Below are 22,881 nucleotides of genomic sequence, written 5' to 3'. Positions count from 1 at the left end.
CACAGACACCGATACGAACATATACATATTTAAAGACAAACTCACAAAAATACATATAAACAGACAAATATATACAGTCATATACACTTACAGACACACACACACACACACAACTCTGCTACATACAGACAAACACATACAACTCTGCTACATACAAACACATACAGCTCTGCTACATACAGACAAACACACACACAAACTCTGCTACATACAGACAAACACATACAACTCTGCTACATTCAGACAAATGCACACAACTCTGCTACATTCAGACAAACACAACTCTGCTACATACAGACAAACACATACAACTCTGCTACATACAGACAAACACAACTCTGCTACATACAGACAAACACATACAACTCTGCTACATACAGACAAACACACAACTCTGCTACATACAGACAAACACACAACTCTGCTACATACAGACAAACACACAACTCTGCTACATACAGACAAACACATACAACTCTGCTACATACAAACACATACAACTCTGCTACATACAAACACATACAACTCTGCTACATACAGACAAACACATACAACTCTGCTACATACAAACACATACAACTCTGCTACATACAGACAAACACATACAACTCTGTTACATACAGACAAACACATACAACTCTGCTACATACAGACAAACACATACAACTCTGCTACATACAGACAAACACATACAACTCTGCTACATACAGACAAACACATACAACTCTGCTACATACAGACAAACACACAACTCTGCTACATACAGACAAACACATACAACTCTGCTACATACAGACAAACACATACAACTCTGCTACATACAAACACATACAACTCTGCTACATTCAGACAAATGCACACAACTCTGCTACATTCAGACAAACACAACTCTGCTACATACAGACAAACACATACAACTCTGCTACATACAGACAAATACACACAACTCTGCTACATACAGACAAACACATACAACTCTGCTACATACAGACAAACACATACAACTCTGCTACATACAGACAAACACACAACTCTGCTACATACAGACAAACACATACAACTCTGCTACATACAAACAAACACATACAACTCTGCTACATACAGACAAACACATACAACTCTGCTACATACAGACAAACACATACAACTCTGCTACATACAAACAAACACATACAACTCTGCTACATTCAGACAAACACATACAACTCTGCTACATTCAGACAAACACATACAACTCTGCTACATTCAGACAAACACATACAACTCTGCTACATTCAGACAAATGCACACAACTCTGCTGCTCTGTGGGGCCCACACCCGCGGCTCGGCGGGTACAGCACCCGCGGCACTGGCAGCACCCGCGGCTCGGCAGGGCCCACACCCGCGGCTCGGCAGGGCCCACACCCGCGGCTCGGCAGGGCCAGCACCCGCGGCTCGGCGGGTACAGCACCCGCGGCTCGGCAGGGCCCACACCCGCGGCTCGGCAGGGCCAGCACCCGCGGCTCGGCGGGTACAGCACCCGCGGCTCGGCGGGTACAGCACCCGCGGCTCGGCGGGTACAGCACCCGCGGCTCGGCAGGGCCCACACCCGCGGCTCGGCGGGTACAGCACCCGCGGCACTGGCAGCACCCGCGGCTCGGCGGGGCCCACACCCGCGGAATCGGCGGGTGGGGGCATTGGCAGGGGCCAGGGCATACATCCAGGGGGTAGAAGCAGCTCACCGGGGCCTATAATGGGGAGGCGGGGAGGGCACTTACCCGATTAGGTCACGGTGGAGAGGGGGCCCACACAGCGCCGGACAGAAGCTCGCCTCCTTCATCTGTGGGACTGAGAAGGCGGTAGCTCCGCCCACAGATGAAATTCAAACGAGGATGTCTGCGCGCCTTAAAGTGACGGCGCCGCAGATTGCTGCCGAGGACTGCGGTCCCCGGAACTCGGCTGGGGACCGCAGAACTGTAAAGGCGAGTGGGCCCCGGCCAAGGGACAGGAGAACTGACGAGGCCGAGTGGGCCCCCCCGGCTCTCCAGGGCCCCGGCATTTGCCCGGGTTTGCCGGGTGCTGACGCCGGCCCTGTCACTAAGTGCACTTTTTTTTAACAGCCTTCAGCTGCTTTTTGAGTCATAGCGACTTGATGGATGAATGATCTATAGGAGGATTGATCTTGTGCAAGACTAGATAGATTAACCAGGGTCTTCTACGCTGTTATCTTGATAGTATCAAGCCATCAGGTTGCTGGTCTTCCTCTTCACCTTGTTCATTCTATTCTTCTGACCATGATGTTTTTCTCCAGTGATTGCTCTCTTTGTATGATATGCTTATAGTAAGTAAGTCGTAGCTTGGTGATTCTTGCTTAGAGTGACATGTCTGGTTTGTTTTTCTTTCAAAATTGATTTGCTTGTTGTTTTGCAATCCATGGGTTGATTTTTCTTCTGCCGTGTTTCTGTATCATCCAGCTTTTGCATCTGCATGTTACCACAGAGAAGACCAAACTATGTATGATCCGTGTCGTCGTTGCCAGCAAAATGTTCCTTGATTTGAAGACCTTGCCAAATGACTTCATCGTTAATTTTCCCCCAGCTATTCTCCTATTGACTTCTGGTGTTTTTGCTGCATCTTGAGTGATCATCGATCCGATTAGATTTAAGTGTTTTTACAACTAGATTTGTTTTGTTTAGCTTAGAAAAAAGATGTCTCAGAGGAGATCTCATTTATATGTATAAATGTGCATCAATATAAAGGACTGGCACATGACTTATTCCTTCCAAAGACAATACTAAGGACCAGGGGGCACTCACTGCGAGTGGAAGAAAAGAGATTCTGGCAGCTAAATAGGAAAGGGTTCATTACAGTTAGAGCAGTCAGACTGTGGAATGCCCTACCACAAGAGGTAGTAATGGCAGATACTATAACAGCTTTTAAAAAAGGGCTGGATGATTTCCTCAGTACACAAAACATTGTTGGTTATAAAGGATTTAATGACAAAATATATAATTGGTGGAGGAAAGTTGAACTAGATGGACCTATGTCTTTTTTCAAGCTATGTAACTATGTAACTTCCAGGTGTCGCCGTCCACATCAAATGTGTCACGGTCGTAACTGGCAGTAGTCAATATCTTTGACTTCTTTGTATTTAGTAGGAGTTCCATGTTTGAGCTAGCCAGCTTGACATTCCTTAATAAGTCCTTCATTGCACCTATTCTTGTTGCCATCAATGTTGTATCATCTGCATATTTAAGATATATTAATGATTTGTGCATCAGTTTTTATTCATTCTTCTTTTTTGGCAGGTCCAGCCTTCCTAAAAATAGCTCTACTCCGAGCCATGCTGTGTCACCGTGTTCCGTTTGGACTGTTGCTTCATGGTCTATGTAAAGGTTCCTGATCAGGCTGATGAGATGGTTCAGCACACCCATATCCTTCATGTTATTCCAAAGTTTCTGGTGATCATCCAGTAGTAGCATTTGCTATAACTAATGAGCAAAAATAAATCTCCTAGTATTCTTTGGCCTCAGGGCCGGCGTCGGCACCTGGGCAAGTGCCAGGTCCCTGGACAGCCGGGGGTGCCCCACTCAGTCAGCAGGTCACCACCTTTTCAGCAGCCCTAGGGCAGAATTCTGGGGACTGCAGTGGTCAGACCGGCAGCTGCACTTTGCCCGACATGCAAACACCTGCTGTGTTCACTGCTGAACGCTGTGAGCACATGCATTGCAGACCCGGGTTCATCTTTGGGCGGTGTTAGTGTGCAATGCACTCACAGATGAAGAGGAGTGGCTGGCTGCTGGTCCTCAGCACTGCCTGTATGTGCTCCAGCATCCCCAGCACTACTTGCAAGTGCTCTAGCCTCCAGCATCTCTGCCTGCATGTGTTCAAGCCTCCAGTGTCCCCCAGTGCTGTCTGCATGTGCACCAATCTCCAGTGTCCCTCAGTGGATTGCAGACCCAGGTTTGTATAGGCCCCTTTACACACTGAGACTTTCTAGCGATCCCAACCTGGCCGGGATCGCTACAAAGTCTCTGGTGAGCTGTCAAACAGGCAAACCTGGCCAACGACGCAACAGCGATCCGGACCTGCAGAACGACCTAGCTAGTCTTTGGGGACGTTGTAAAGCAGCTTTTTGAAAGGGAAGTCGCTAACAAAGTCGCTGTAAAGTCCTTTTACACACTGAGACTTTGCTGCACAGCGGGAAACAAAGGACCAAAGAATGGTCCTGAACGACTTGTAGCGATCAGCAACTTCACAGCAGGGGCCAGGTCGCTGATGTATTTCACACACTGCAATGTCGCTGGGGAGATCGCTATTACGTCACAAAACCGGTGACGTTACAGCGATGTCATTTGCGATGTTGCAGTGTGTAAAGCCACCTTAACAGTGTGTTTCCAAAGCCAGCGAGCATAATGTAATCAGGCCTCCAGCAATATCCATTGTCCTGTATCAGTGGGGGTTGTGTGTATACTATTCCCCTCTGCAAAGGGCTGAGCTAGGGAGAGGTGGAGGAATCGGCCACATGTACGAGGAGTTAGTTGATGCTGTGTCTGGTAGTGATGGGCAGTCCGGCTCTTTTTGGTGAGCTGGTTCCTATGGCTCCGTTCACCAAAAAGAGCCGGATCTTTCAGCTCGTTCTCAGCTCCTTTTTAAATATGTGTTCACTCCAGGTGAACACATATTTAAAATTATAGTAACGCCGCCAAAGCTCCGCCCACCCGCTGCTAAGTCCCGCCCACTTACAAGCAGCCAATTAGATTGCTGAGTAGGCGGAGTTTAGCCGCAGGTGGGCGGGGTTTTGACTGCGAAAAGAGCCATTTAGTGATTTCAGTGGCTCACACTGGTGATCCGGCTCCTGTCGTTCACAGCAGGGAGCCGGATCTTTGTGTTGGATCATTCGCGTCCGACACATCATTAGTGTCTGGTGAAGGGCTAGGATCTGTTGCTGTGGCCAGGTCCTGGTGCCTGTGTATTAATTATTGGACATTGAAGATCGGATGCCATGTGGGATTCTGTTGTCTCGGCCATGCTGCTGGATTTAAGGAACTCATCGAAGGACTGTTGTTGCATTTTCCTTGGCGTCGGATTATCGGGTGATGCCCACAGATGAAGAGGGGGGACTGCCAGGCCCCAGCACTACCTACATGTGCTCCAGCCTCCAGTATTCTCCAGAGCTGTCTGCATGTGCTCCAGCCTCTAGTATTCTCCAGAGCTGCCTGCATGTGCTCCAGCCTTCAGTCTCAGGATCCCCTAGTGCTGACTGCATGTGTTTCAGTGTCCCCCAGCTCTGTTTGTATGTGCTCCAGCCTCAAGTCCCAGCATCCCCTAGTGCTGACAACATATGCTTCAGCCTCCAGCATCTACCAGTGCTGCCTGCATGTGCTCCAGCCTCCAGTCCCAGTGTCGCGGGCGGAGGAGGGGACGCCGCGCTCTCCCACTGCTCGGGTCCGGCTGCCGCTGCTACCGCGGCCTGCTGCTACTCGGTGGCTCGAGCGATGGGCCGGATCCCGGGGACTCTAGTGGCGCTCCTCGCCCGTGAGTGAAAGGGGGTTTGGGTGTGGGGATTGTTTATTGTCCGTGACGCCACCCACGGTTGTGGTGATTGAGTGTACACCACCGCTGCTCTGGCTGGGGATCCCGGGAGTGATGGTGTGGAGCAGCCAGTTGTTGTGTTGCCCCTCTGTGGGTAGGGGTTGGTGATCCCGGGGCGCAGTGATGGGGTTGGGATGGTGGGCAGGCGGGTAGGGGGCCGGTGGAGGTGCGGGGGCGCAGGGGCAGCGCTGTGCCGCACGGCACGGAGGTACTCACTCAGCCAGTAAACACGACACAGTTCTCGGTAAACAAACGGCTGGTTGGACGGGTCCCTCAGACGGTTACGTTGCTGATGTCCCCTGCAGTTGACGGTGACGGTCTCTTCCCTGCACCTATGTGTTGTTGTTTGGTAGCGATGGGTTGCCACCGGTAACCCGCTCCCCAGCTTGGATATGAGCCGGAGGAGCTCCACTCTTGCCCGCAGGCGCTGGCCCTGGGAAACTGGTGCCTTGGCGGTGGCGGTGTCTCCCCTTAACGCTTGGACTGTTGCCTTCAAACGGGACTTGGTTGTTGGGAGACAGTCGTCCCCTTCACTGACGGATTTGGCAAATTATGGCGACTCCTAGCCTTGCCGGGATCCGAAAGGCCCCTGCCCTGGTGCTGACTAATCTTCGTATACCGCTCCGGTACCGCCGGGTCACCGCCCGTCCACGGTCCTTTCGGCAACCTCCAATCAGTCTCGCCTGCAGACGGTCACTGCCGTCTGCCAACCTTGCTGTCTCAGTCCGGGGCACACACCCGGACCAACTTCAGGCTTCTTGCTGTCACTACTCCTACTTTCCTCCTTTACCACTTCACCAGCTTCACTTCACTTCCTTTCACTTTCAACTCTAAACTCTATCTGCCTGGTTTTCCCACCTCCAGAGCTGTGAACTCCTCGGTGGGTGGAGCCAACCGCCTGGCCCACCCCCTGGTGTGGACACCAGTTCCTGGAGGAAGGCAACAAGGATTTCTGTTTTGACCTTGTGTGTACCTGCAGGGAATGTGGACTGCGTGTGGTGTTGTGACCTGTGACCCCTGGCTTGCCCAGGGCGTCACATTCCCCCTTAGCAAAACGCAGACCGTCCTCGGGCTGCCCATCCAACACCGGTTTTATTTTCCTTTTGTTTTCTGTGAAAATAGAAAAACGGTAACATATTTACAATTTATGACATCATCCCACATCGGGAGGTTCGGTACTTAAACGTTGCAAACATTTTAACGGTTGCGGCTCCACTCTCTCCCACCCAAGTAACCTGGCCCTGATGCTGCCCCTAAAACCCAGGCAGCACCCCTTGACCCCAGTCCAGCACAAGTTACCCGAGCGGGATCTGTCCTTCCCCTCCAGAGGGTAGCCACCGGTTCCTGTGGTGGCTGGGCCCCAGCCTTCTCTACTGCGGGCCCTCCCTCCAACCTGCGTCTCCGGAGGCGGTAACGGTAGCTGCAACAAACAGATTTTTATTTACATCCCACTTAACGTTTGTGGTTGCCCTGCAAGTTCACGGACTTGTCCATAAGGAGTCCCTTATGCAACCTTTTAAACGGTCCCCACGGGGACAACGGTGCCGGCAACGGCCGGTTTTCCCAATCACGGTAGGACAATCAGGTGACTTTCACGGTAATCATCGTGCTTATCATCATTTTAAACTTTCAAAACTTTTTCAAACAAACACAGACAAACACCTTCCCCCCCCCCTTTAAAGGACGGTCTCCCTGTACCTAAGTGGGGGTCTACCTAGGTTGGGACGGGTGGACCTCCGGGGTCCGGTGTAAGTAAGGCTAGGCAGTGGGGCAGAGGGAACAATCAGTTCCTCCTCCCTGCTTTCGTGTGGGGCAGGCGGAGGCATAGGGGAGCTGGGTACAGGTTCATCCCTGGGCACTGGCACTGACTCACGGTTGACCTCTCCCATCACTTTTTCATCCACGGGTTGTGGGAACAGTATCACTGGAAGAATCACCGCGCCGTTCTGTGTAGGCCAGTCCGCTGGGAAGTCTCCCATTGCAGTGTGGATCACCTCTTTTGCCTTTTCTGTTGGTAGGGGAATCGGTACTTCTGCCGCCGCTCTTAAGGCTGGTGGGCACCTTTTCAGATGGTCCCGAGAAACTGTGGCCAAAGTGCCTCCTTGGTCACGACTGATTTGGTAGGCCTTCCCATCTTCCCATCCTGTGGGCTGTATGACGTACGGGTTTTGTTCCCATTGATCATCCAGCTTGTGGGTTCTCCTCTTCCGCTTCAGTATGACATCTCCGGGCTGAAAAGGGCCAGCAGACGCCTTTTGATTAAAGCGCTGCTCCTGCAGTTCCCGACTCCGACTCAAGTTCTTCTCGACATATTCTTGAATCTGCCGGTATTGTACCCTCCGCCGAGTTTCCCATTCAGCTGTCGAAGGGAGTGCATCTGGGGCCTCCAATCCCATTTCCAGGTCCACCGGCAGGTGGCCGGGGCGAGCCCTCATCAGATATGCTGGGGTACACTTTGTTGAGCTGGACGGGATATTGTTGTACATATCGACCAGGTCGGGTAGCTTTTCCGGTAACAGGTTCCGCTCTTCCAGCGGTAACGTCTTGAGGAGTCCCAGGACCAAGTGATTCATTTTCTCACACATGCCGTTGGTCTGGGCATGGTAAGGAGTGGTCCGGATCTTCTTACAGCCGTACAGCTGGCAGAACTCATGGAACACCTCTGCTTCAAAGGCTGGGCCTTGGTCAGTAAGCACCTTTTCTGGATATCCATGTGGTCGGCAGAAATAAGCCTGGAACGCTCTAGCGGCAGTTCGACCAGTTAGGTCCTTGACTGGGACAACCACCATGAATCTTTAATAGTGGTCTATGATGGTCAACGCGTAGGCGTACCCACTTCAGCTGGGGGTGAGCTTGACATGGTCCAGGGCGACCAGCTCCAGCGGCTGATGTGTGATGATCGGGTGTAGGGGCGCCCTCTGGCTGGCCTCGTCCTTCCTCCTCAGCGTGCAAGGACCACACTCTCGGCACCAGGCTTCTATCGACTCCCGCATCCCACTCCAGTAGAACCGCTCTCTCAACAGCATCTCCAGCTTCTTCCACCCAAAGTGTCCGGCACCATCATGGTATGCCCGCAAAACAGTGGCAACATCAGCTTGGGGAATAACCAACTGGCAGATTTTCTCATGAGTCTTCGGGTTGATCAGGTCACGGTACAGCTTCCCTTGATGTAGATACAGCAGTTTCCGTTCCTTCCACAAGCGTTGGGCTTCAGCTGGGGCGGCAGGGTCCATCCCAATGGCACCTTGTTCCACCAGGGTCTTGACGAGGCGGACAGCCGGCGCCTGGTTTTGAGCTTCCTGCCACTCCTGACTGGGCCGTGGATCCAGGTCCACCCGTTGTTGGTGTACATGTACCTTCTCAGTTGGTGGCTGGTGAAATGCAGGCAACTCGATCTCCTCGAGATCGTTATCCTCGCACCCTTCTTCTGACAAATGGGGCATTCGGGAGAGTGCATCAGCATTAATGTTGACACGACCAGCTCGGTACTTGATGGTGAAGTCATAGTTGGCTAGCCGGGCCACCCACCGCTGCTCCAACGCGCCCAACTTGGCCGTGTCCAGGTGAGTCAACGGATTGTTGTCCGTGAAAGCGGTGAATTTTGCTGCGGCCAAGTAGTGGCGGAACCGCTCTGTGATAGCCCATACCAATGCCAGGAGCTCGAGCTTGAAGGAGCTGTAGTTCTCAGGGTTCCTTTCAGTTGGCCGAGGCTTCCGGCTAGCATAAGCAATCACTTTCTCCTTCCCATCCTGGACCTGGGACAGGACTGCCCCCAATCCCACATTGCTGGCGTCTGTGTAGAGGATGAATGGGCAGCCATAGTCAGGATACGCTAGGACCTCTTCTCCGGTCAAGGCCGCTTTCAGCTGGCAGAAGGATTCCTCATGCCTTTCTTCCCACACCAGTGGGGCTCCGATGGGTCTACCACCTTTGGTCTGTCCCACGAGGAGATCTTGCATGGGGGCAGCCATCTTCGTGTACCCTTTGATAAAGCGCCGGTAGTACCCCACCAGACCCAGAAACTGCCTTACTTCCCTCACTGTGGTTGGTCTTGGCCAGCCTTGGATGGCAGTGATCTTCTCCGGGTCGGGGGCGACACCTTCTGCACTCACCACGTGCCCCAGGTACTGCACTCGGGGTTTCAGCAGGTGACACTTGGAGGGCTTCAACTTCATCCCGTATTTGGCAAGGGACGCGAACACCTCGGCCAGGTGCTCCAGATGGGCTTCATACGTCTGGGAGTACACAATCACATCATACAAGTATAATAGGATGGTCTCGAAGTTTAGATGTCCCAGACAGCACTCCATCAGCCGTTGGAAGGTTCCTGGGGCATTGCACAGCCCGAACGGCATACTATTGAATTCACAGAGCCCCATCGGGGTGGTGAAGGCGGTCTTCTCCCGGTCCTCCGGTGCCACTGCCACTTGCCAGTATCCACTGGTAAGGTCAAGGGTAGAGAAGTAATTTGCAGTCCTCAGTGCGGCCAAAGACTCTTCAATACGGGGCAGCGGATAAGCATCTTTATGCGTTATCTGGTTAATCTTCTGGTAGTCCACACACATCCGCATGGTGCCATCCTTCTTCTTGACCAGCACCAACGGGGCAACCCAGGGACTACAGCTGTCCCGAATAACCCCTGCCTCCTTCATGTTCCTCAACATATCTTTGGCGCACTGATAATGCGCAGGGGGAATAGGCCTGTACCTCTGTTTGATAGGGGGGTGCTTGCTGGTGGGGATGTGGTGTTGGACCCCTTTAATCTGCCCAAAGTCTAAGGGATGTTTACTGAAAACTTGCTCATACTCCCGCCCCACCCTGTACACCCCTCCTTTGTGATGTGTAGGGGTATCGTCAGTGCCCACATGTAGCTGTTGGTGCCACTCATTTAACTCCCCTTGAGGCGGGTAAGTGCTGGCAGTAGGTGGAGAGACCGGGGGAGCTGCCTCGTGAATCGTGTGGAGATCTAGGGTGAGAAGTTTGGCAAGGGTGGCATACCGGGGAAGCCTGACTTCTTCCTCCCCACAATTCAGCACCCTCACGGGCACTCTCCCCTTCTTTACATCTACCACCCCTCGGGCGGCCATTACGGTGGGCCAGTGTTCAGAGGGCATGGGCTCTATCATGGCAGGGTAATCATGCCCCTGAGGCCCTACTGCCGCTCTGCACCAAATCATCATTTCACTCCTAGGGGGTACAATCAATGGAGCAGCATCCATCACTCTCACTCCACCAATCTCTCCTCCTGTCGAGTTCACATGTTGGCGGTACATCAGGGCTCGGATCTCACGCTGCACAGCTCTCTGCCGGCTTCCCGCCGCCGTGGCGGCCAACTGCTGCAGTAGGGCCAACACATCACCCATGCAGTGCTCCATCACATTGGTTCCTAGCACTATCTTCGGGTTATGGTCACTGGGTTCGTTCATAATCACAATCATACCCTGGTGTTGCAGTTCAGCTCGCCCCACAGTCATAGCCACTTGTTTATACCCCACTTGGGTCAATGGGAGTCCATCAGTGGCAATCAGTGTTATACTAGTATCTGGGGGTGCCAGCTCGTCTGTCCCCCAATACCGCTGGTATAAGGTGTATGGTATGGTGGTTACCTGTGATCCAGTGTCCAAGAGAGCCATCACCGGGATGCCGTCCACAGCCACGGGAATGATGGGACGGACACCGATATACCGGTCCCGCCAGTCTGGAGGGCCACGGGGTTCTACTCCTGAGGATTGGCCCGTGGCCCCAGGGGTTGCTCGTTTAACGGACACTGTCGGAAGTAATGGCCAGGCTTGTTGCACTTGTAGCAGGTGGAAGGCCTGTTCCGTGAGTTGTTAGCACTTCTTCGCTGCATCCAGGGAACATCCTCAGGGCTGTCGGCGAGCTGTATCCTGGGTGGAGGCTGGGATCTGGTCAAAGGTTGGAGTGCAGCAAGAATCTTGGCAAGGTCTCCGTCCATGCGGCGGACCTGGGCTGCCAGCTCTTCCATGGTGCTGCTGGGAGCTGTAGGCATTGGAGAGGCTGGTGGAGCAGGGGCCACCACGACGGGGGCTGTCTCAATTGGCCACGGGGCTGGCTCTGAGATTTCTGAAGCTGGGGGTTGCAGCGCTTTAACACAGCAAAGTCCACATCCGGGTGTTCCAGGGCCCACAGCCGGAGCTGTTTACGATCCTCAGAGGACATCATCCCCTGCACAAATTGCTCTACCAGCATCTTGTTGCTGTCCGCCTCATTGATGGTATCTACCCGCTTTAGGGTGCGAAGAGCGGTTTGCAGGCGTAAAGCGTAGTCCCGAATGCTATCCACAGGCCGTTGCCGGCACTGGTAAAACTGCATCCTCAGCTCAGCTTCGGTACGGGTCTCAAAGGCAGTCTGTAGCTTCTCAAATATGGTGGCTACAGAGAGCCGGTCCCCCTCGGCCCAGGTCTCCGCCTCCTGCTCAGCCGCGTCGGTTAGCTGGCCCAGCACTACCGCTGCACGTTGCTTATCAGTTAGGGGGTACAATTCCAAAAGCGGATTAAGCTTTTTCCGGAGACCTGTAAAGCATCAGGTTTCCCGTCATACTGCGGTAGCCAGGTAGCTCCGGGCGCATAGGGCAAGGAGAACGGCATCACCTGAGCGAGAGCGGGGGCCGCGGCACCTCCCGCCAGCGCGGCCGGGCCCTGGGCAGGCCCATTCCCATCCACTGGTGCCACCGCGGCTGGGACCACCGCTCCTCCAGCGGCTCCGTCGGGCGCAGACATCTTGTTTCCATTTGTACCGCCACACTCACATGCAGCCAGCCGCCATCGCGTCCCCCTTAGCTTCTTTTTGGCCCCTCCTCTATCGGGGCGGGGTTTTGGCCTTCGCGCCTCTGCTACTCGAGAAGACGCTAGAGCGGGAACTCTTCGCGCCAAAGATGGCGGCTTCTGAAATTTTTCTGCCGGACACCTCCGGCGGTAACAAGGCGCACCTCTACCAGACGGCAGAGCGGTAAGATCCTGTTCGTGACGCCAAGTTGACGCGGGCGGAGGAGGGGACGTCGCACTCTCCCACTGCTTGGGTCCGGCTGCCGCTGCTACCGCGGCCTGCTGCTGCTCGGTGGCTCGAGCGATGGGCCGGATCCCTGGGACTCTAGCGGCGCTCCTCGCCCATGAGTGAAAGGGGGTTTGGGTGTGGGGATTGTTTATTGTCCGTGACGCCACCCACGGTTGTGGTGATTGAGTGTACACCACCGCTGCTCTGGCTGGGGATCCCGGGAGTGATGGTGTGGAGCAGCCAGTTGTTGTGTTGCCCCTCCGTGGGTAGGGGTTGGTGATCCCGGGGCCCAGTGATGGGGTTGGGATGGTGGGCAGGCGGGTAGGGGGCCCGTGGAGGTGTGGGGGCGCAGGGGCAGCGCTGTGCCGCACGGCACGGAGGTACTCACTCAGCCAGTAAACACGACACAGTTCTCGGTAAACAAACGGCTGGTTGGATGGGTCCCTCAGACGGTTACGTTGCTGATGTCCCCTGCAGTTGACGGTGACGGTCTCTTCCCTGCACCTATGTGTTGTTGTTTGGTAGCGATGGGTTCCCACCGGTTACCTGCTCCCCAGCTTGGATATGAGCCGGAGGAGCTCCACTCTTGCCCGCAGGCGCTGGCCCTGGGAAACTGGTGCCTTGGCGGTGGCGGTGTCTCCCCTTAACGGTTGGACTGTTGCCTTCAAACGGGACTTGGTTGTTGGGAGACAGTCGTCCCCTTCACTGACGGATTTGGCAAATTATGGCGACTCCTAGCCTTGCCGGGATCCGAAAGGCCCCTGCCCTGGTGCTGACTAATCTTCGTATACTGCTCCGGTACCGCCGGGTCACCACCCGTCCACGGTCCTTTCGGCAACCTCCAATGAGACTCGCCTGCAGACGGTCACCGCCGTCTGCCAACCTTGCTGTCTCAGTCCGGGGCACACACCCGGACCAACTTCAGGCTTCTTGCTGTCACTACTCCTACTTTCCTCCTTTACCACTTCACCAGCTTCACTTCACTTCCTTTCACTTTCAACTCTAAACTCTATCTGCCTGGTTTTCCCGCCTCCAGAGCTGTGAACTCCTCGGTGGGTGGAGCCAACTGCCTGGCCCACCCCCTGGTGTGGACACCAGCTCCTGGAGGAAGGCAACAAGGATTTCTGTTTTGACCTTGTGTGTACCTGCAGGGAATGTGGGGTGCGTGTGGTGTTGTGACCTGTGACCCCTGGCTTGCCCAAGGCGTCACACCAGCACAAGTGCTGCCTGCATGTGCTCCAGCATTCAGCATCTCCCAGTAATTCCTGCATGTGCTCCAGTCTCCACATCCCTCAGCACTGCCTGCATGTGCTCCAGCCACCAGTGTCCCGAAGCACTGCCGGCATGTGCTTCAGCCTCCAGTCTCAGCATCCCCCAGCACTGCCTGCATGCTCTCCAGCCTCCAGTGTCCCAAAGCGCAGCCTGTATGTGCTTCAGCCTCCAATGTCATCCAGCGCTGCCTGCATGTGCTCCACCCTCAGTGTCCCTCAGCACTACCTGTTTTTGTTTCCAGCATCCCCAGTATTGTGTATGCCCCCACTGACCCCAGTAACATGTATGTGGCACGCCCCACTGGGGCCTGGGGGTACTCGTTACCAGGCCATGGTTCTATCTCTGCTTGGAGGATGTCACGGCGACAGGACCCGGCTCCGTAACCCTGAAAGCGTTGTTAATAAAATGAAGGAGAGTTATTATTTACAAGGGGAGATGAGTTGTTGATGCCACCTGTGGTATGCAGCAAGATGGGTGCCGCTGCTCTATTCAGTTCCCTTGGGGTCGGTGGTGATGCAGCTGAGTTAGTATAGCTCTCCACAGGTAGAGCTGGGCCCCAAGGTTGTTGGGAGTAGTAGTCTGTAATGGCGGAGATGTAAAGGTGGGGTGCAGGCAAATAACTGGGAACATAGGAGTGCAATCTCAAGATTTTACTCACTGTTCCTGGTTTACATGACCGGTCAAATGTTGCCCCTGGAGTGCTGAATGCTGCTGTGATGGGCTCCAGCCGAACCCGGATAGTTCGGAGGCACAACCCGGTGCACCCGGAGTTGGCTTCGGTACAAGATGTATCCTTAGCCTCCGGTTTTACTGGATGAGTACGTTGGTTCTTCTCCTCTAGTCTAGGAACCAGATCCCCGTCTGCGGCCAAGTCTCTCCACTCCAATATGTCTCGTATGTGGAACAAGGCCACGGGAGTATGGCATACTTTCTGTGGGCTCCTGGAGCAGCTCTGTGCCTGGGCCGAGCTGCTCCAGCTCCAGACCCCACAGGTCTTCACTCCTCCGCTCCTACTACCTGACTTGACTAACGTTCAACAGTGGGCTCCCACAAACTAAACCCCACCTCCAAGCTGGCTTCGGGGACGGTGCTTCTTCCTAAGGAGATAGCTTAGTTTGCACTTGGCCCTAACCATGGCCTGATGGGGTGTTGCTAAATAAGAATATATCTGTGTCTGTGTGTATACCGATTTATGACCTCTTCCTTACCCGGGAATGGGATACCACACCTCTGGCTGAGGTGCAGTACCTCTGTGGTGACTGGAGCCTCAGGGGCGCCACATATGCCTCCCACTGGCCCAGTATTGTGTATGCCCCCCACTGGCCCCAGTAATGTGTATTCCCCCAGTAACATGTATGATCCCCAGTCTACCAAATGATGTCTGTGCCCCCGCCTTCCCTGTGATGTATTTTCCCCCCAGCCACTCCTGTGATGTATATACTATAGCGCTAAACTCTTCTGTGATGCATATACAGCAGTCGTGATGTGCACTATGAGGCTATGGTTGCTAACAGTGACATGGCCGGGTCAGCACACAGACAGAATTAAAGGCGCAGTGCCTGCCTGACAGAGTCACTGCTAGCAGACACAGCCGAATAGTGCACTGTGCATGGCCATGTCTGTTAAAGTGACGGCATCACGCAGAATGGCCTGCACAGCCACATGTTCGAGAGCTGCTGGACAGGAGACAAACGGGGGAGGGGAGTAAGGCTTAAAAATACATCTAATGTCTGTGTGTGTGCATGTATGATTTATGTCAGTATATATATTGGTCTGTTTATGTGTTTTTGTGAATTTGTAGATTTTGATCGCTTTTTAAACAAATTAACTCAAGCATCCCTTTATTAAATATTTTACAAACACATATAGCCATTTTATATATGTTTCTGGTGAGGTAGAAAAAAAAGTGTCTAAAGTCTTTAATAAATGTGAAATATGGCATGGTGCAATAACTTTGATGCATGCAAGTCTTGATAAATGACTAAATCTGCTGATCCTAAATGGCACATCTATATATATAATTGCCTTATTCTGTCTGTCTGTCTGTCTGTCTGTCTGTCTATCTGTCTGTCTGTCATGCTCCAAAATTGTGTCCTTACGGTGACACAAAGCTGATTGGCCGCTGGGCTCGCCATGGCCCCGCCCCCCCCACACCGATTGGCCGCTCGCCCAGGCTGCGCCCCCACACGGATTGGCCAGCCGCTCGCCCAGGCTCCGCCCCCCCACAGATTGGCCTTTCGCTACGGCACCCTGCAGGCATTGGCAATTCGGCCACGCCACGCCCCGCCCCCCTCACGCAATGCACGCTAGCTCTGGCCCCGCCCCCTCCCTCCCCCCGCGCATTCCCCGAACTGACACGGTTGTCACGGAGGTGAGTACTGTATTCCCCCCCCCCCCGCGCATTCCCCGAACTGACACGGCTGTCACGGAGGTGAGTACTGTACTCCCCCCCCACCCCCACCCCCCCAGCCCCCGCTCGCACGGGAGTGGTGTGGATACGTTGGTTACAAGCGCATCAAGGTCCTGCTGCGGCGGAAGATCCACACGCACACACATAACAGCACACACACAAACATACACACACATCAGATCACACTCACTCTCACACACACCTCACACACACCTCACACACACCTCACATCGCATCCACACACTCACAGCATCCGGCGATATCGCTTGCTTCTCGGCCTCGATACTGTGCTGTTGTGACCTTCCAGGACCTGACGGAGGATCACATGGCCAGAGGCATGTGGTATCTCCGGATGTTGTGAGTATGAGCGCGTATGTGCGATATCGTCAGTGTCTGTGTGTGTGAGTGTATGCGATCGGGTGTGTGTGAGTGTATGCGACCGGGTGTGTGTGAGTGGATGCGACCGGGTGTGTGTGAGTGGATGCGACCGGGTGTGTGTGAGTGGATGCGATCGGGTGTGTGTGAGTGGATGCGATCGGGTGTGTGTGAGTGGATGCGATCGGGTGTGTGTGAGTGGATGCGATCGGGTGTGTGTGAGTGGATGCGATCGGGTGTGTGTGAGTGGATGCGATCGGGGGTGTGTGAGTGGATGCGATCGGGGGTGTGTGAGTGTATGCGATCGGATGTGTGTGTGTGTATGCGATCGGGTGTGTGAGTGTCGGCAGAGGAGCACGGCGTGCTGGAGGAGGCTGGGAGCAGAGAGGCTGATCATGGGGAAGGCTGGGAGGGGGAGGCTGATGCTGGGGGAGACTGGGAGGGGAAGGCTGATGCTGAAGGAGGCTGGGAGGGGGAGGCTGGGAGGAAGGAGGCTGGGAGGAGAGAGGCTGATCCTGGGGAAGGCTGGGAAGGGGAGGCTGATGCTGAGGGAGGCTGGAAGGAGAGAGGCTGATGCTGGGGGAGGCTGGAAGGAGAGAGGCTGAGGGTGGGAGGAGAGAGGCTGATGCTGGGGAAGGCTGATGCTGAGGGAGGCTGGGAGGGGAAAGCTGATGCTGGGGAAGGCTGGGAGGACGGAGGCTGGGAGGAGAGAGGCTGAGAGGAGAGAGGCTGGGGAAGGCTTGGAGAGGGAGGCTGATGCTGGGGGAGGCTGGAAGGAGAGAGGCTGATGCTGGGGGAGGCTGGAAGAAGAGAGGCTGATGCTGGGGGAGGCTGATGCTGGGGGAGGCTGGGAGGAGAGAGGCTGATGCTGGGGAAGGCTGGGAGGAGAGAGGCTGATGCTGGGGACAGAGAGGAGAGGCTGATGCTGGGAGAAGAGAGGCTGATGCTGGGATGAGAGAGGCTGATGCTGGGAGGAGAGAGGCTGATGCTGGGGGAGGCTGGGAGGGGGAGGCTGATGCTGGGGGAGGCTGGGACGAGGGAGGCTGATGCTGATGGAGGCTGATGCTTGGGGAGGCTGATGCTGGGGGAGGCTGGAAGGAGAGAGGCTAATGCTGGTGGAGGCTGATGCTTGGGGAGGCTGATGCTGGGGGAGACTGGGAGGGGAAGGCTGATGCTGAGGGAGGCTGGGAGGGGGAGGCTGGGAGGAAGGAGGCTGGGAGGAGAGAGGCTGATCCTGGGGAAGGCTGGGAACGGGAGGCTGATGCTGAGGGAGGCTGGAAGGAGAGAGGCTGATGCTGGGGGAGGCTGGAAGGAGAGAGGCTGATGCTGGTGGAGGCTGATGCTTGGGGAGGCTGATGCTGGGGGAGACTGGGAGCGGAAGGCTGATGCTGAGGGAGGCTGGGAGGGGGAGGCTGGGAGGAAGGAGGCTGGGAGGAGAGAGGCTGATCCTGGGGAAGGCTGGGAAGGGGAGGCTGATGCTGAGGGAGGCTGGAAGGAGAGAGGCTGATGCTGGGGGAGGCTGGAAGGAGAGAGGCTGAGGCTGGGAGGAGAGAGGCTGATGCTGGGGAAGGCTGATGCTGAGGGAGGCTGGGAGGGGAAAGCTGATGCTGGGGAAGGCTGGGAGGACGGAGGCTGGGAGGAGAGAGGCTGATCCTGGGGAAGGCTGGGAGAGGGACGCTGATGCTGGAGGAGGCTGGAAGGAGAGAGGCTGATGCTGGCGGAGGCTGATGCTGGGGGAGGCTGGAAGGAGAGAGGCTGATGCTGGTGGAGGCTGATGCTTGGGGAGGCTGGGAGAGGGAGGCTGATGCTGAGGGAGGCTGGGAGGAGGGAGGCTGGGAGAGGTAGGCTGAGAGAAGAGAGGCTGATGCACACACACACACACACACACACACACGCGCGCGCACTGCACAACACACCACACACCACACACACACACACACTGGGAACCACAAACAACTGCCCTACACAGACACCCACACACAGAGACAACGCTGCACACACACAACACCCAATACACAAACACCGCGGCACACACAAATATACGCACATACCGCACAACACACACATTGCACAAAACATACCTCCCCCCAAAACACACCACACACACACAAACCGCGCAACACACACACAACGCTACAGACACACAGCGCTCCACAAACAACGCAACACACGCAACACACATACAACACCGCTCTCACCCCCCGTCACACCCAGACAACACCCAGAACATGTACAGCGCCTACACAAACACTTGGTAACTACACACAACAACATCTATATATATATATATATATATATATATATATATATATATATATATATATATATATATATATATAACAAAAATCATACATGAACTACACAATACGTAAATTCTAGAATACCCGATGCGTAGAATCGGGCCACCTTCTAGTATAATATAATAACACATGGACACCTTTAAAAACATTGAAATATTGAAATCTCCCTGTTTACATGGGAGAGGGTTGCAGTCCATACATGATTAATTTGAAGGAGGATTTGATGCCACTGTATGAAATATATAGATTTTGATGCATTCCCTGTTTGTCACATATTTTTGGACTTCGATATGAACTACGGTATGTTCTTTGCCGTATTATGAATTTAAATTATTGAATGGAATGATATGTCTTCTGGAATTTTCTCTATGAATTGATATAAATTCAAATAAAAGAATTATGATGCCGTTACTTTTTGTTTTTTTTAACATGGCGTGCATAAGAACTGGCTCAATTTGAGACAGACTTTATGCCGACAGTGCATGGCAAATATTTATTATAGGTGGATAAAGAATCCCAGGGAACTTTACTTTACTTTATTTTCATTGTGGGGAAAAAAGTAATATATGTGTAAAGTATATTGTATTCTGTTCTCTGCAGCCTACAGGGAAAACTGTATACTGTACATTCACCATGACAGCTCCACAGCATTGACATATCTGGCCAGGCCTACACATCATGTGACTGTTCTCCCAGAGACGGAAGAAGAAGAAAAAGGAACAAAGAGGAGTAAAGTGAAGCTTCATATTGTGAGACGTGCAGGGCGCAAAGGGACAATCAGAGCTGGAAGGAAGAAGTCAGAAAGAATCATGAGCTTTATGCCAAGTCTCTCCCCTGGCACCTGGATATTGCTGGCTATCCTGGTACTGCTGTTTATACTGTGAGTATAAAGTACACTTGATTGTCCATTGTACATTTTACTTAGGTTATTGCGGCAAAAATAACTTACTTTCCATGTTCTTTCACATTTACACCTGACAATATACAATAGACTCCTACTATAGACATATACTTACCGTATATATTTGTGGGCACATATATATACATATACACACACACACATATATATATATATATATATATACTATAGACATATAGTTACCATATATATTTGTAGGCACACACATACACACACACACACACAGATACTATAGACATATACTTATATAGACTGATATACTTGTAGGAAAATAATCCAACAGAGTGGATTTAACCAAACTGATCATTTTGTTTCTTCTGAAGATACATATAGGTAACATTTAAGTGCTGCTCCTTACAAACCGTGGAATTGGGATAGATAACTCAGCTAAACTACTTTTTCGCTGTCCTTTATGCCACATCTGTATCCCCCGCCATAATTGGTCCAGTCTTGTGTAAATGAAGCATAATCTTTGTGTAACATTATATGTATAATGTAACATTTTTGCAGCATATGTATGTTGTATTTAAATTCAAACTGAAATCTTGCACAATAGCAACCGTGACACAGCTGTAAGTTTGCTGCCCTGTAGTTTACATGATACACCTATCTGCTGAAGCCCTGGCCATTAGGCTATGTGTCCACGCTGCGGAAAATGAGCGGATTTTGCCGCGGATTTCTCGCGGAAAAGCCGCGGATTTTCCGAAAATCTGCAGCAGCGGCACTTCCCAGCCATTTCTAGGGCATTTTGGAAATGCTGTGCCCATGCTGCGGATTTTTCCGCGGCGGATTTGCCGCGGATTTTGATCCGGAAAAATCTGCAACATGTCAATTATTGTTGCGGATTTTGATCCGGATTTTGGCTTCAGAATTGGGAAAAAAAAAAATCTGCACCAAAATCCGCGGCAATTCCGCGGTAAATCCGCGGGAAATCCGCAGGAAGTCCGCGGCAAATCCGCACCTTTGAAAAGGTGCGGATTTGCCGGGAAAGTCGCGGATTTTCATGCAGAAAAATCCGCAGCAACATTCTACCGTGGACACATAACCTAAGACCTCATTCACATACGTTCTGTGTTTTTCACAGGTGACACACTTACCCTTTAGGCTACGTTCCCACAATGAGATTTGGATGAGTTTTTGGTGTTGCACAATTTCTGCCCGTTATTCAAATTAAGCTACTTGCATTTTTTTGCATGCATTTTTATTGTGTTTTTGCCTCTTGCTGGTATGTAAGGCTATGTTCACACAGGGCATTTTTGTTACATTCTTTTCTGCAGCAAAACCTTATCATTGGCAGTAAAAAAACTGCTTTTTTTGCTGCATTTTTGATGTGTGTTGTTGGTGGATCCATGATTATATCTGAAGCATGGAGGCAGTACCTCCTGGCGCACCATAATGGGCTTTTGATCATCAGTATTAACATTGTGGGCCCTGTATGCCATCTGCGCTCCAGCCTGGCGTGCACATGATCATTGGGCATGCGCACCGCTCCATGGGGTTGTCTGCGCTCCACTTTCTTTCCAGTGTCAGAATGCGGTCCAGTGTGAGCATGTCTAAAGGTTTTAGGGTGGAGCGCATTTCTGGACATGCATGCTGATGTATCTAATTGTGCGCACTGTGTATGTACTCCACAGAGGAGCACATGATGTTTGCTGGATGTACTCACATGGTCATTCCATCTCATATAGGGAGGGGGCTATTTAAACGGTGGTGTGGCACGACGAGGCATTCCATCATATCAATTTTTAACATCTTATGCACTGGTCACTTTTTGACACCAGCCTCCTGATGAACCACAATGGTCACCTTATGACACCGGCCTCCTGATGAACCACAATCGTCACCTTGTGACACCGGTCTCCTGATGAACCAGAATCGTCACTTTGTGACACCGGCCTCATGATGAAGCACAATCGTCACCTTGTGACACCGGCCTCATGATGAACCACAATTGTCACCTTATGACACTAGCCTACTGACTATAATGGTCATCGTATGACACCAGCCTACTGATGAACCACAATGGTCACCTTATGACAATGGCCTTCTGATGAACCACAACCCAAGGGTGTAAATCCTCCACTTTTAGGCAGGGTGCATATTTATTTAGGTGCACTGTCAGGGATAAGAGAGTATCTGTGCTATTTATCTTTATATAACAATTTTATTTTGTATTATGTGTAGAATATAGAAAAAATCTGTACCACGAAAAAAAAAGAAAATTACTATTTATTAGTACATGTTAAAAAACACACTCAGTAAAATCATGGATGGCCAGCAGGTGGCGCCAAAAACTCCACAGAAGGAACACCGCATTTATATATACACAGGTTTAAAGTATATTATTATACATGGAAAAAAAAGAGTATACAAGCAAAAGATCACATAAAGCCCTTGTGGTGAGGCATTTACATTACAGAAAAAATTAATCACCAGAAATACATTTCCACAACAGAGATACTGTATATAATTACCAAAGAATGTTAAATATGCACCTGACTTGCCCTGTATGTATAGGTATATACATGTGTGTCTATAAACAAAACCTATAAGCAAATATTAATCCATGATAACAATTCACATAGTATCAAATCTGATATAAGTGTAATTAAGATGGGGACATTAACTTCTGTGGAGTGAGGTACCCCGAGCAACTCCTACATGCACGTTTCGGCTTGCACACATTCACTGCTAACATTATCCAAAGTGAAAACATGGTGTTGGATTTTCATAGTCACAGGCATGTGAAATGGCAAGTAGAGAACTGATTTCATACACCCCCATCATACGCTAATATTACCAGTGATAACAAGGCATATCACAGTGACCAACTGCCACCACACATTGCCATACATGTGCCCATGTTGTTGAGTCTGGGCTTTAAATCGTAAGACTAAAGCTACAAGGCTATCTTGGTAGTAACATGTTGCAAGGCTAAATATTGTGCTTTGAAGCCATTTGCTACACTTCTGGGTGTATTAGTGTAGTGAGTAGCATCAGCAGAAAGAAGATAGTGA

At 52.0% G+C, this 22,881-nt stretch overlaps 1 protein-coding gene across 1 annotated transcript in view; it reads left to right on the top strand.

The window, feature by feature from the left end:
- Positions 1-19,637: 19,637 nt before the first annotated feature.
- The window catches only part of LOC142295309 (cytochrome P450 3A9-like), a 132,632-nt gene continuing 129,388 nt past the window's right edge, over positions 19,638-22,881 (top strand). Inside the window, exon 1 of the mRNA XM_075338424.1 lies at positions 19,638-19,825. Coding sequence (XP_075194539.1) covers positions 19,755-19,825 — 71 coding nt within the window. The 5' untranslated portion in view covers positions 19,638-19,754. The remainder of the gene's footprint in view (positions 19,826-22,881) is intronic.

The sequence above is a fragment of the Anomaloglossus baeobatrachus genome, chromosome 3 (genome assembly GCF_048569485.1).
Source record: "Anomaloglossus baeobatrachus isolate aAnoBae1 chromosome 3, aAnoBae1.hap1, whole genome shotgun sequence".
Classification (NCBI taxonomy): Eukaryota; Metazoa; Chordata; class Amphibia; order Anura; family Aromobatidae; genus Anomaloglossus; species Anomaloglossus baeobatrachus.
The sequence above is the reverse complement of the archived record's forward strand: the minus strand, read 5'-3'. Positions and strand labels throughout refer to the sequence as shown.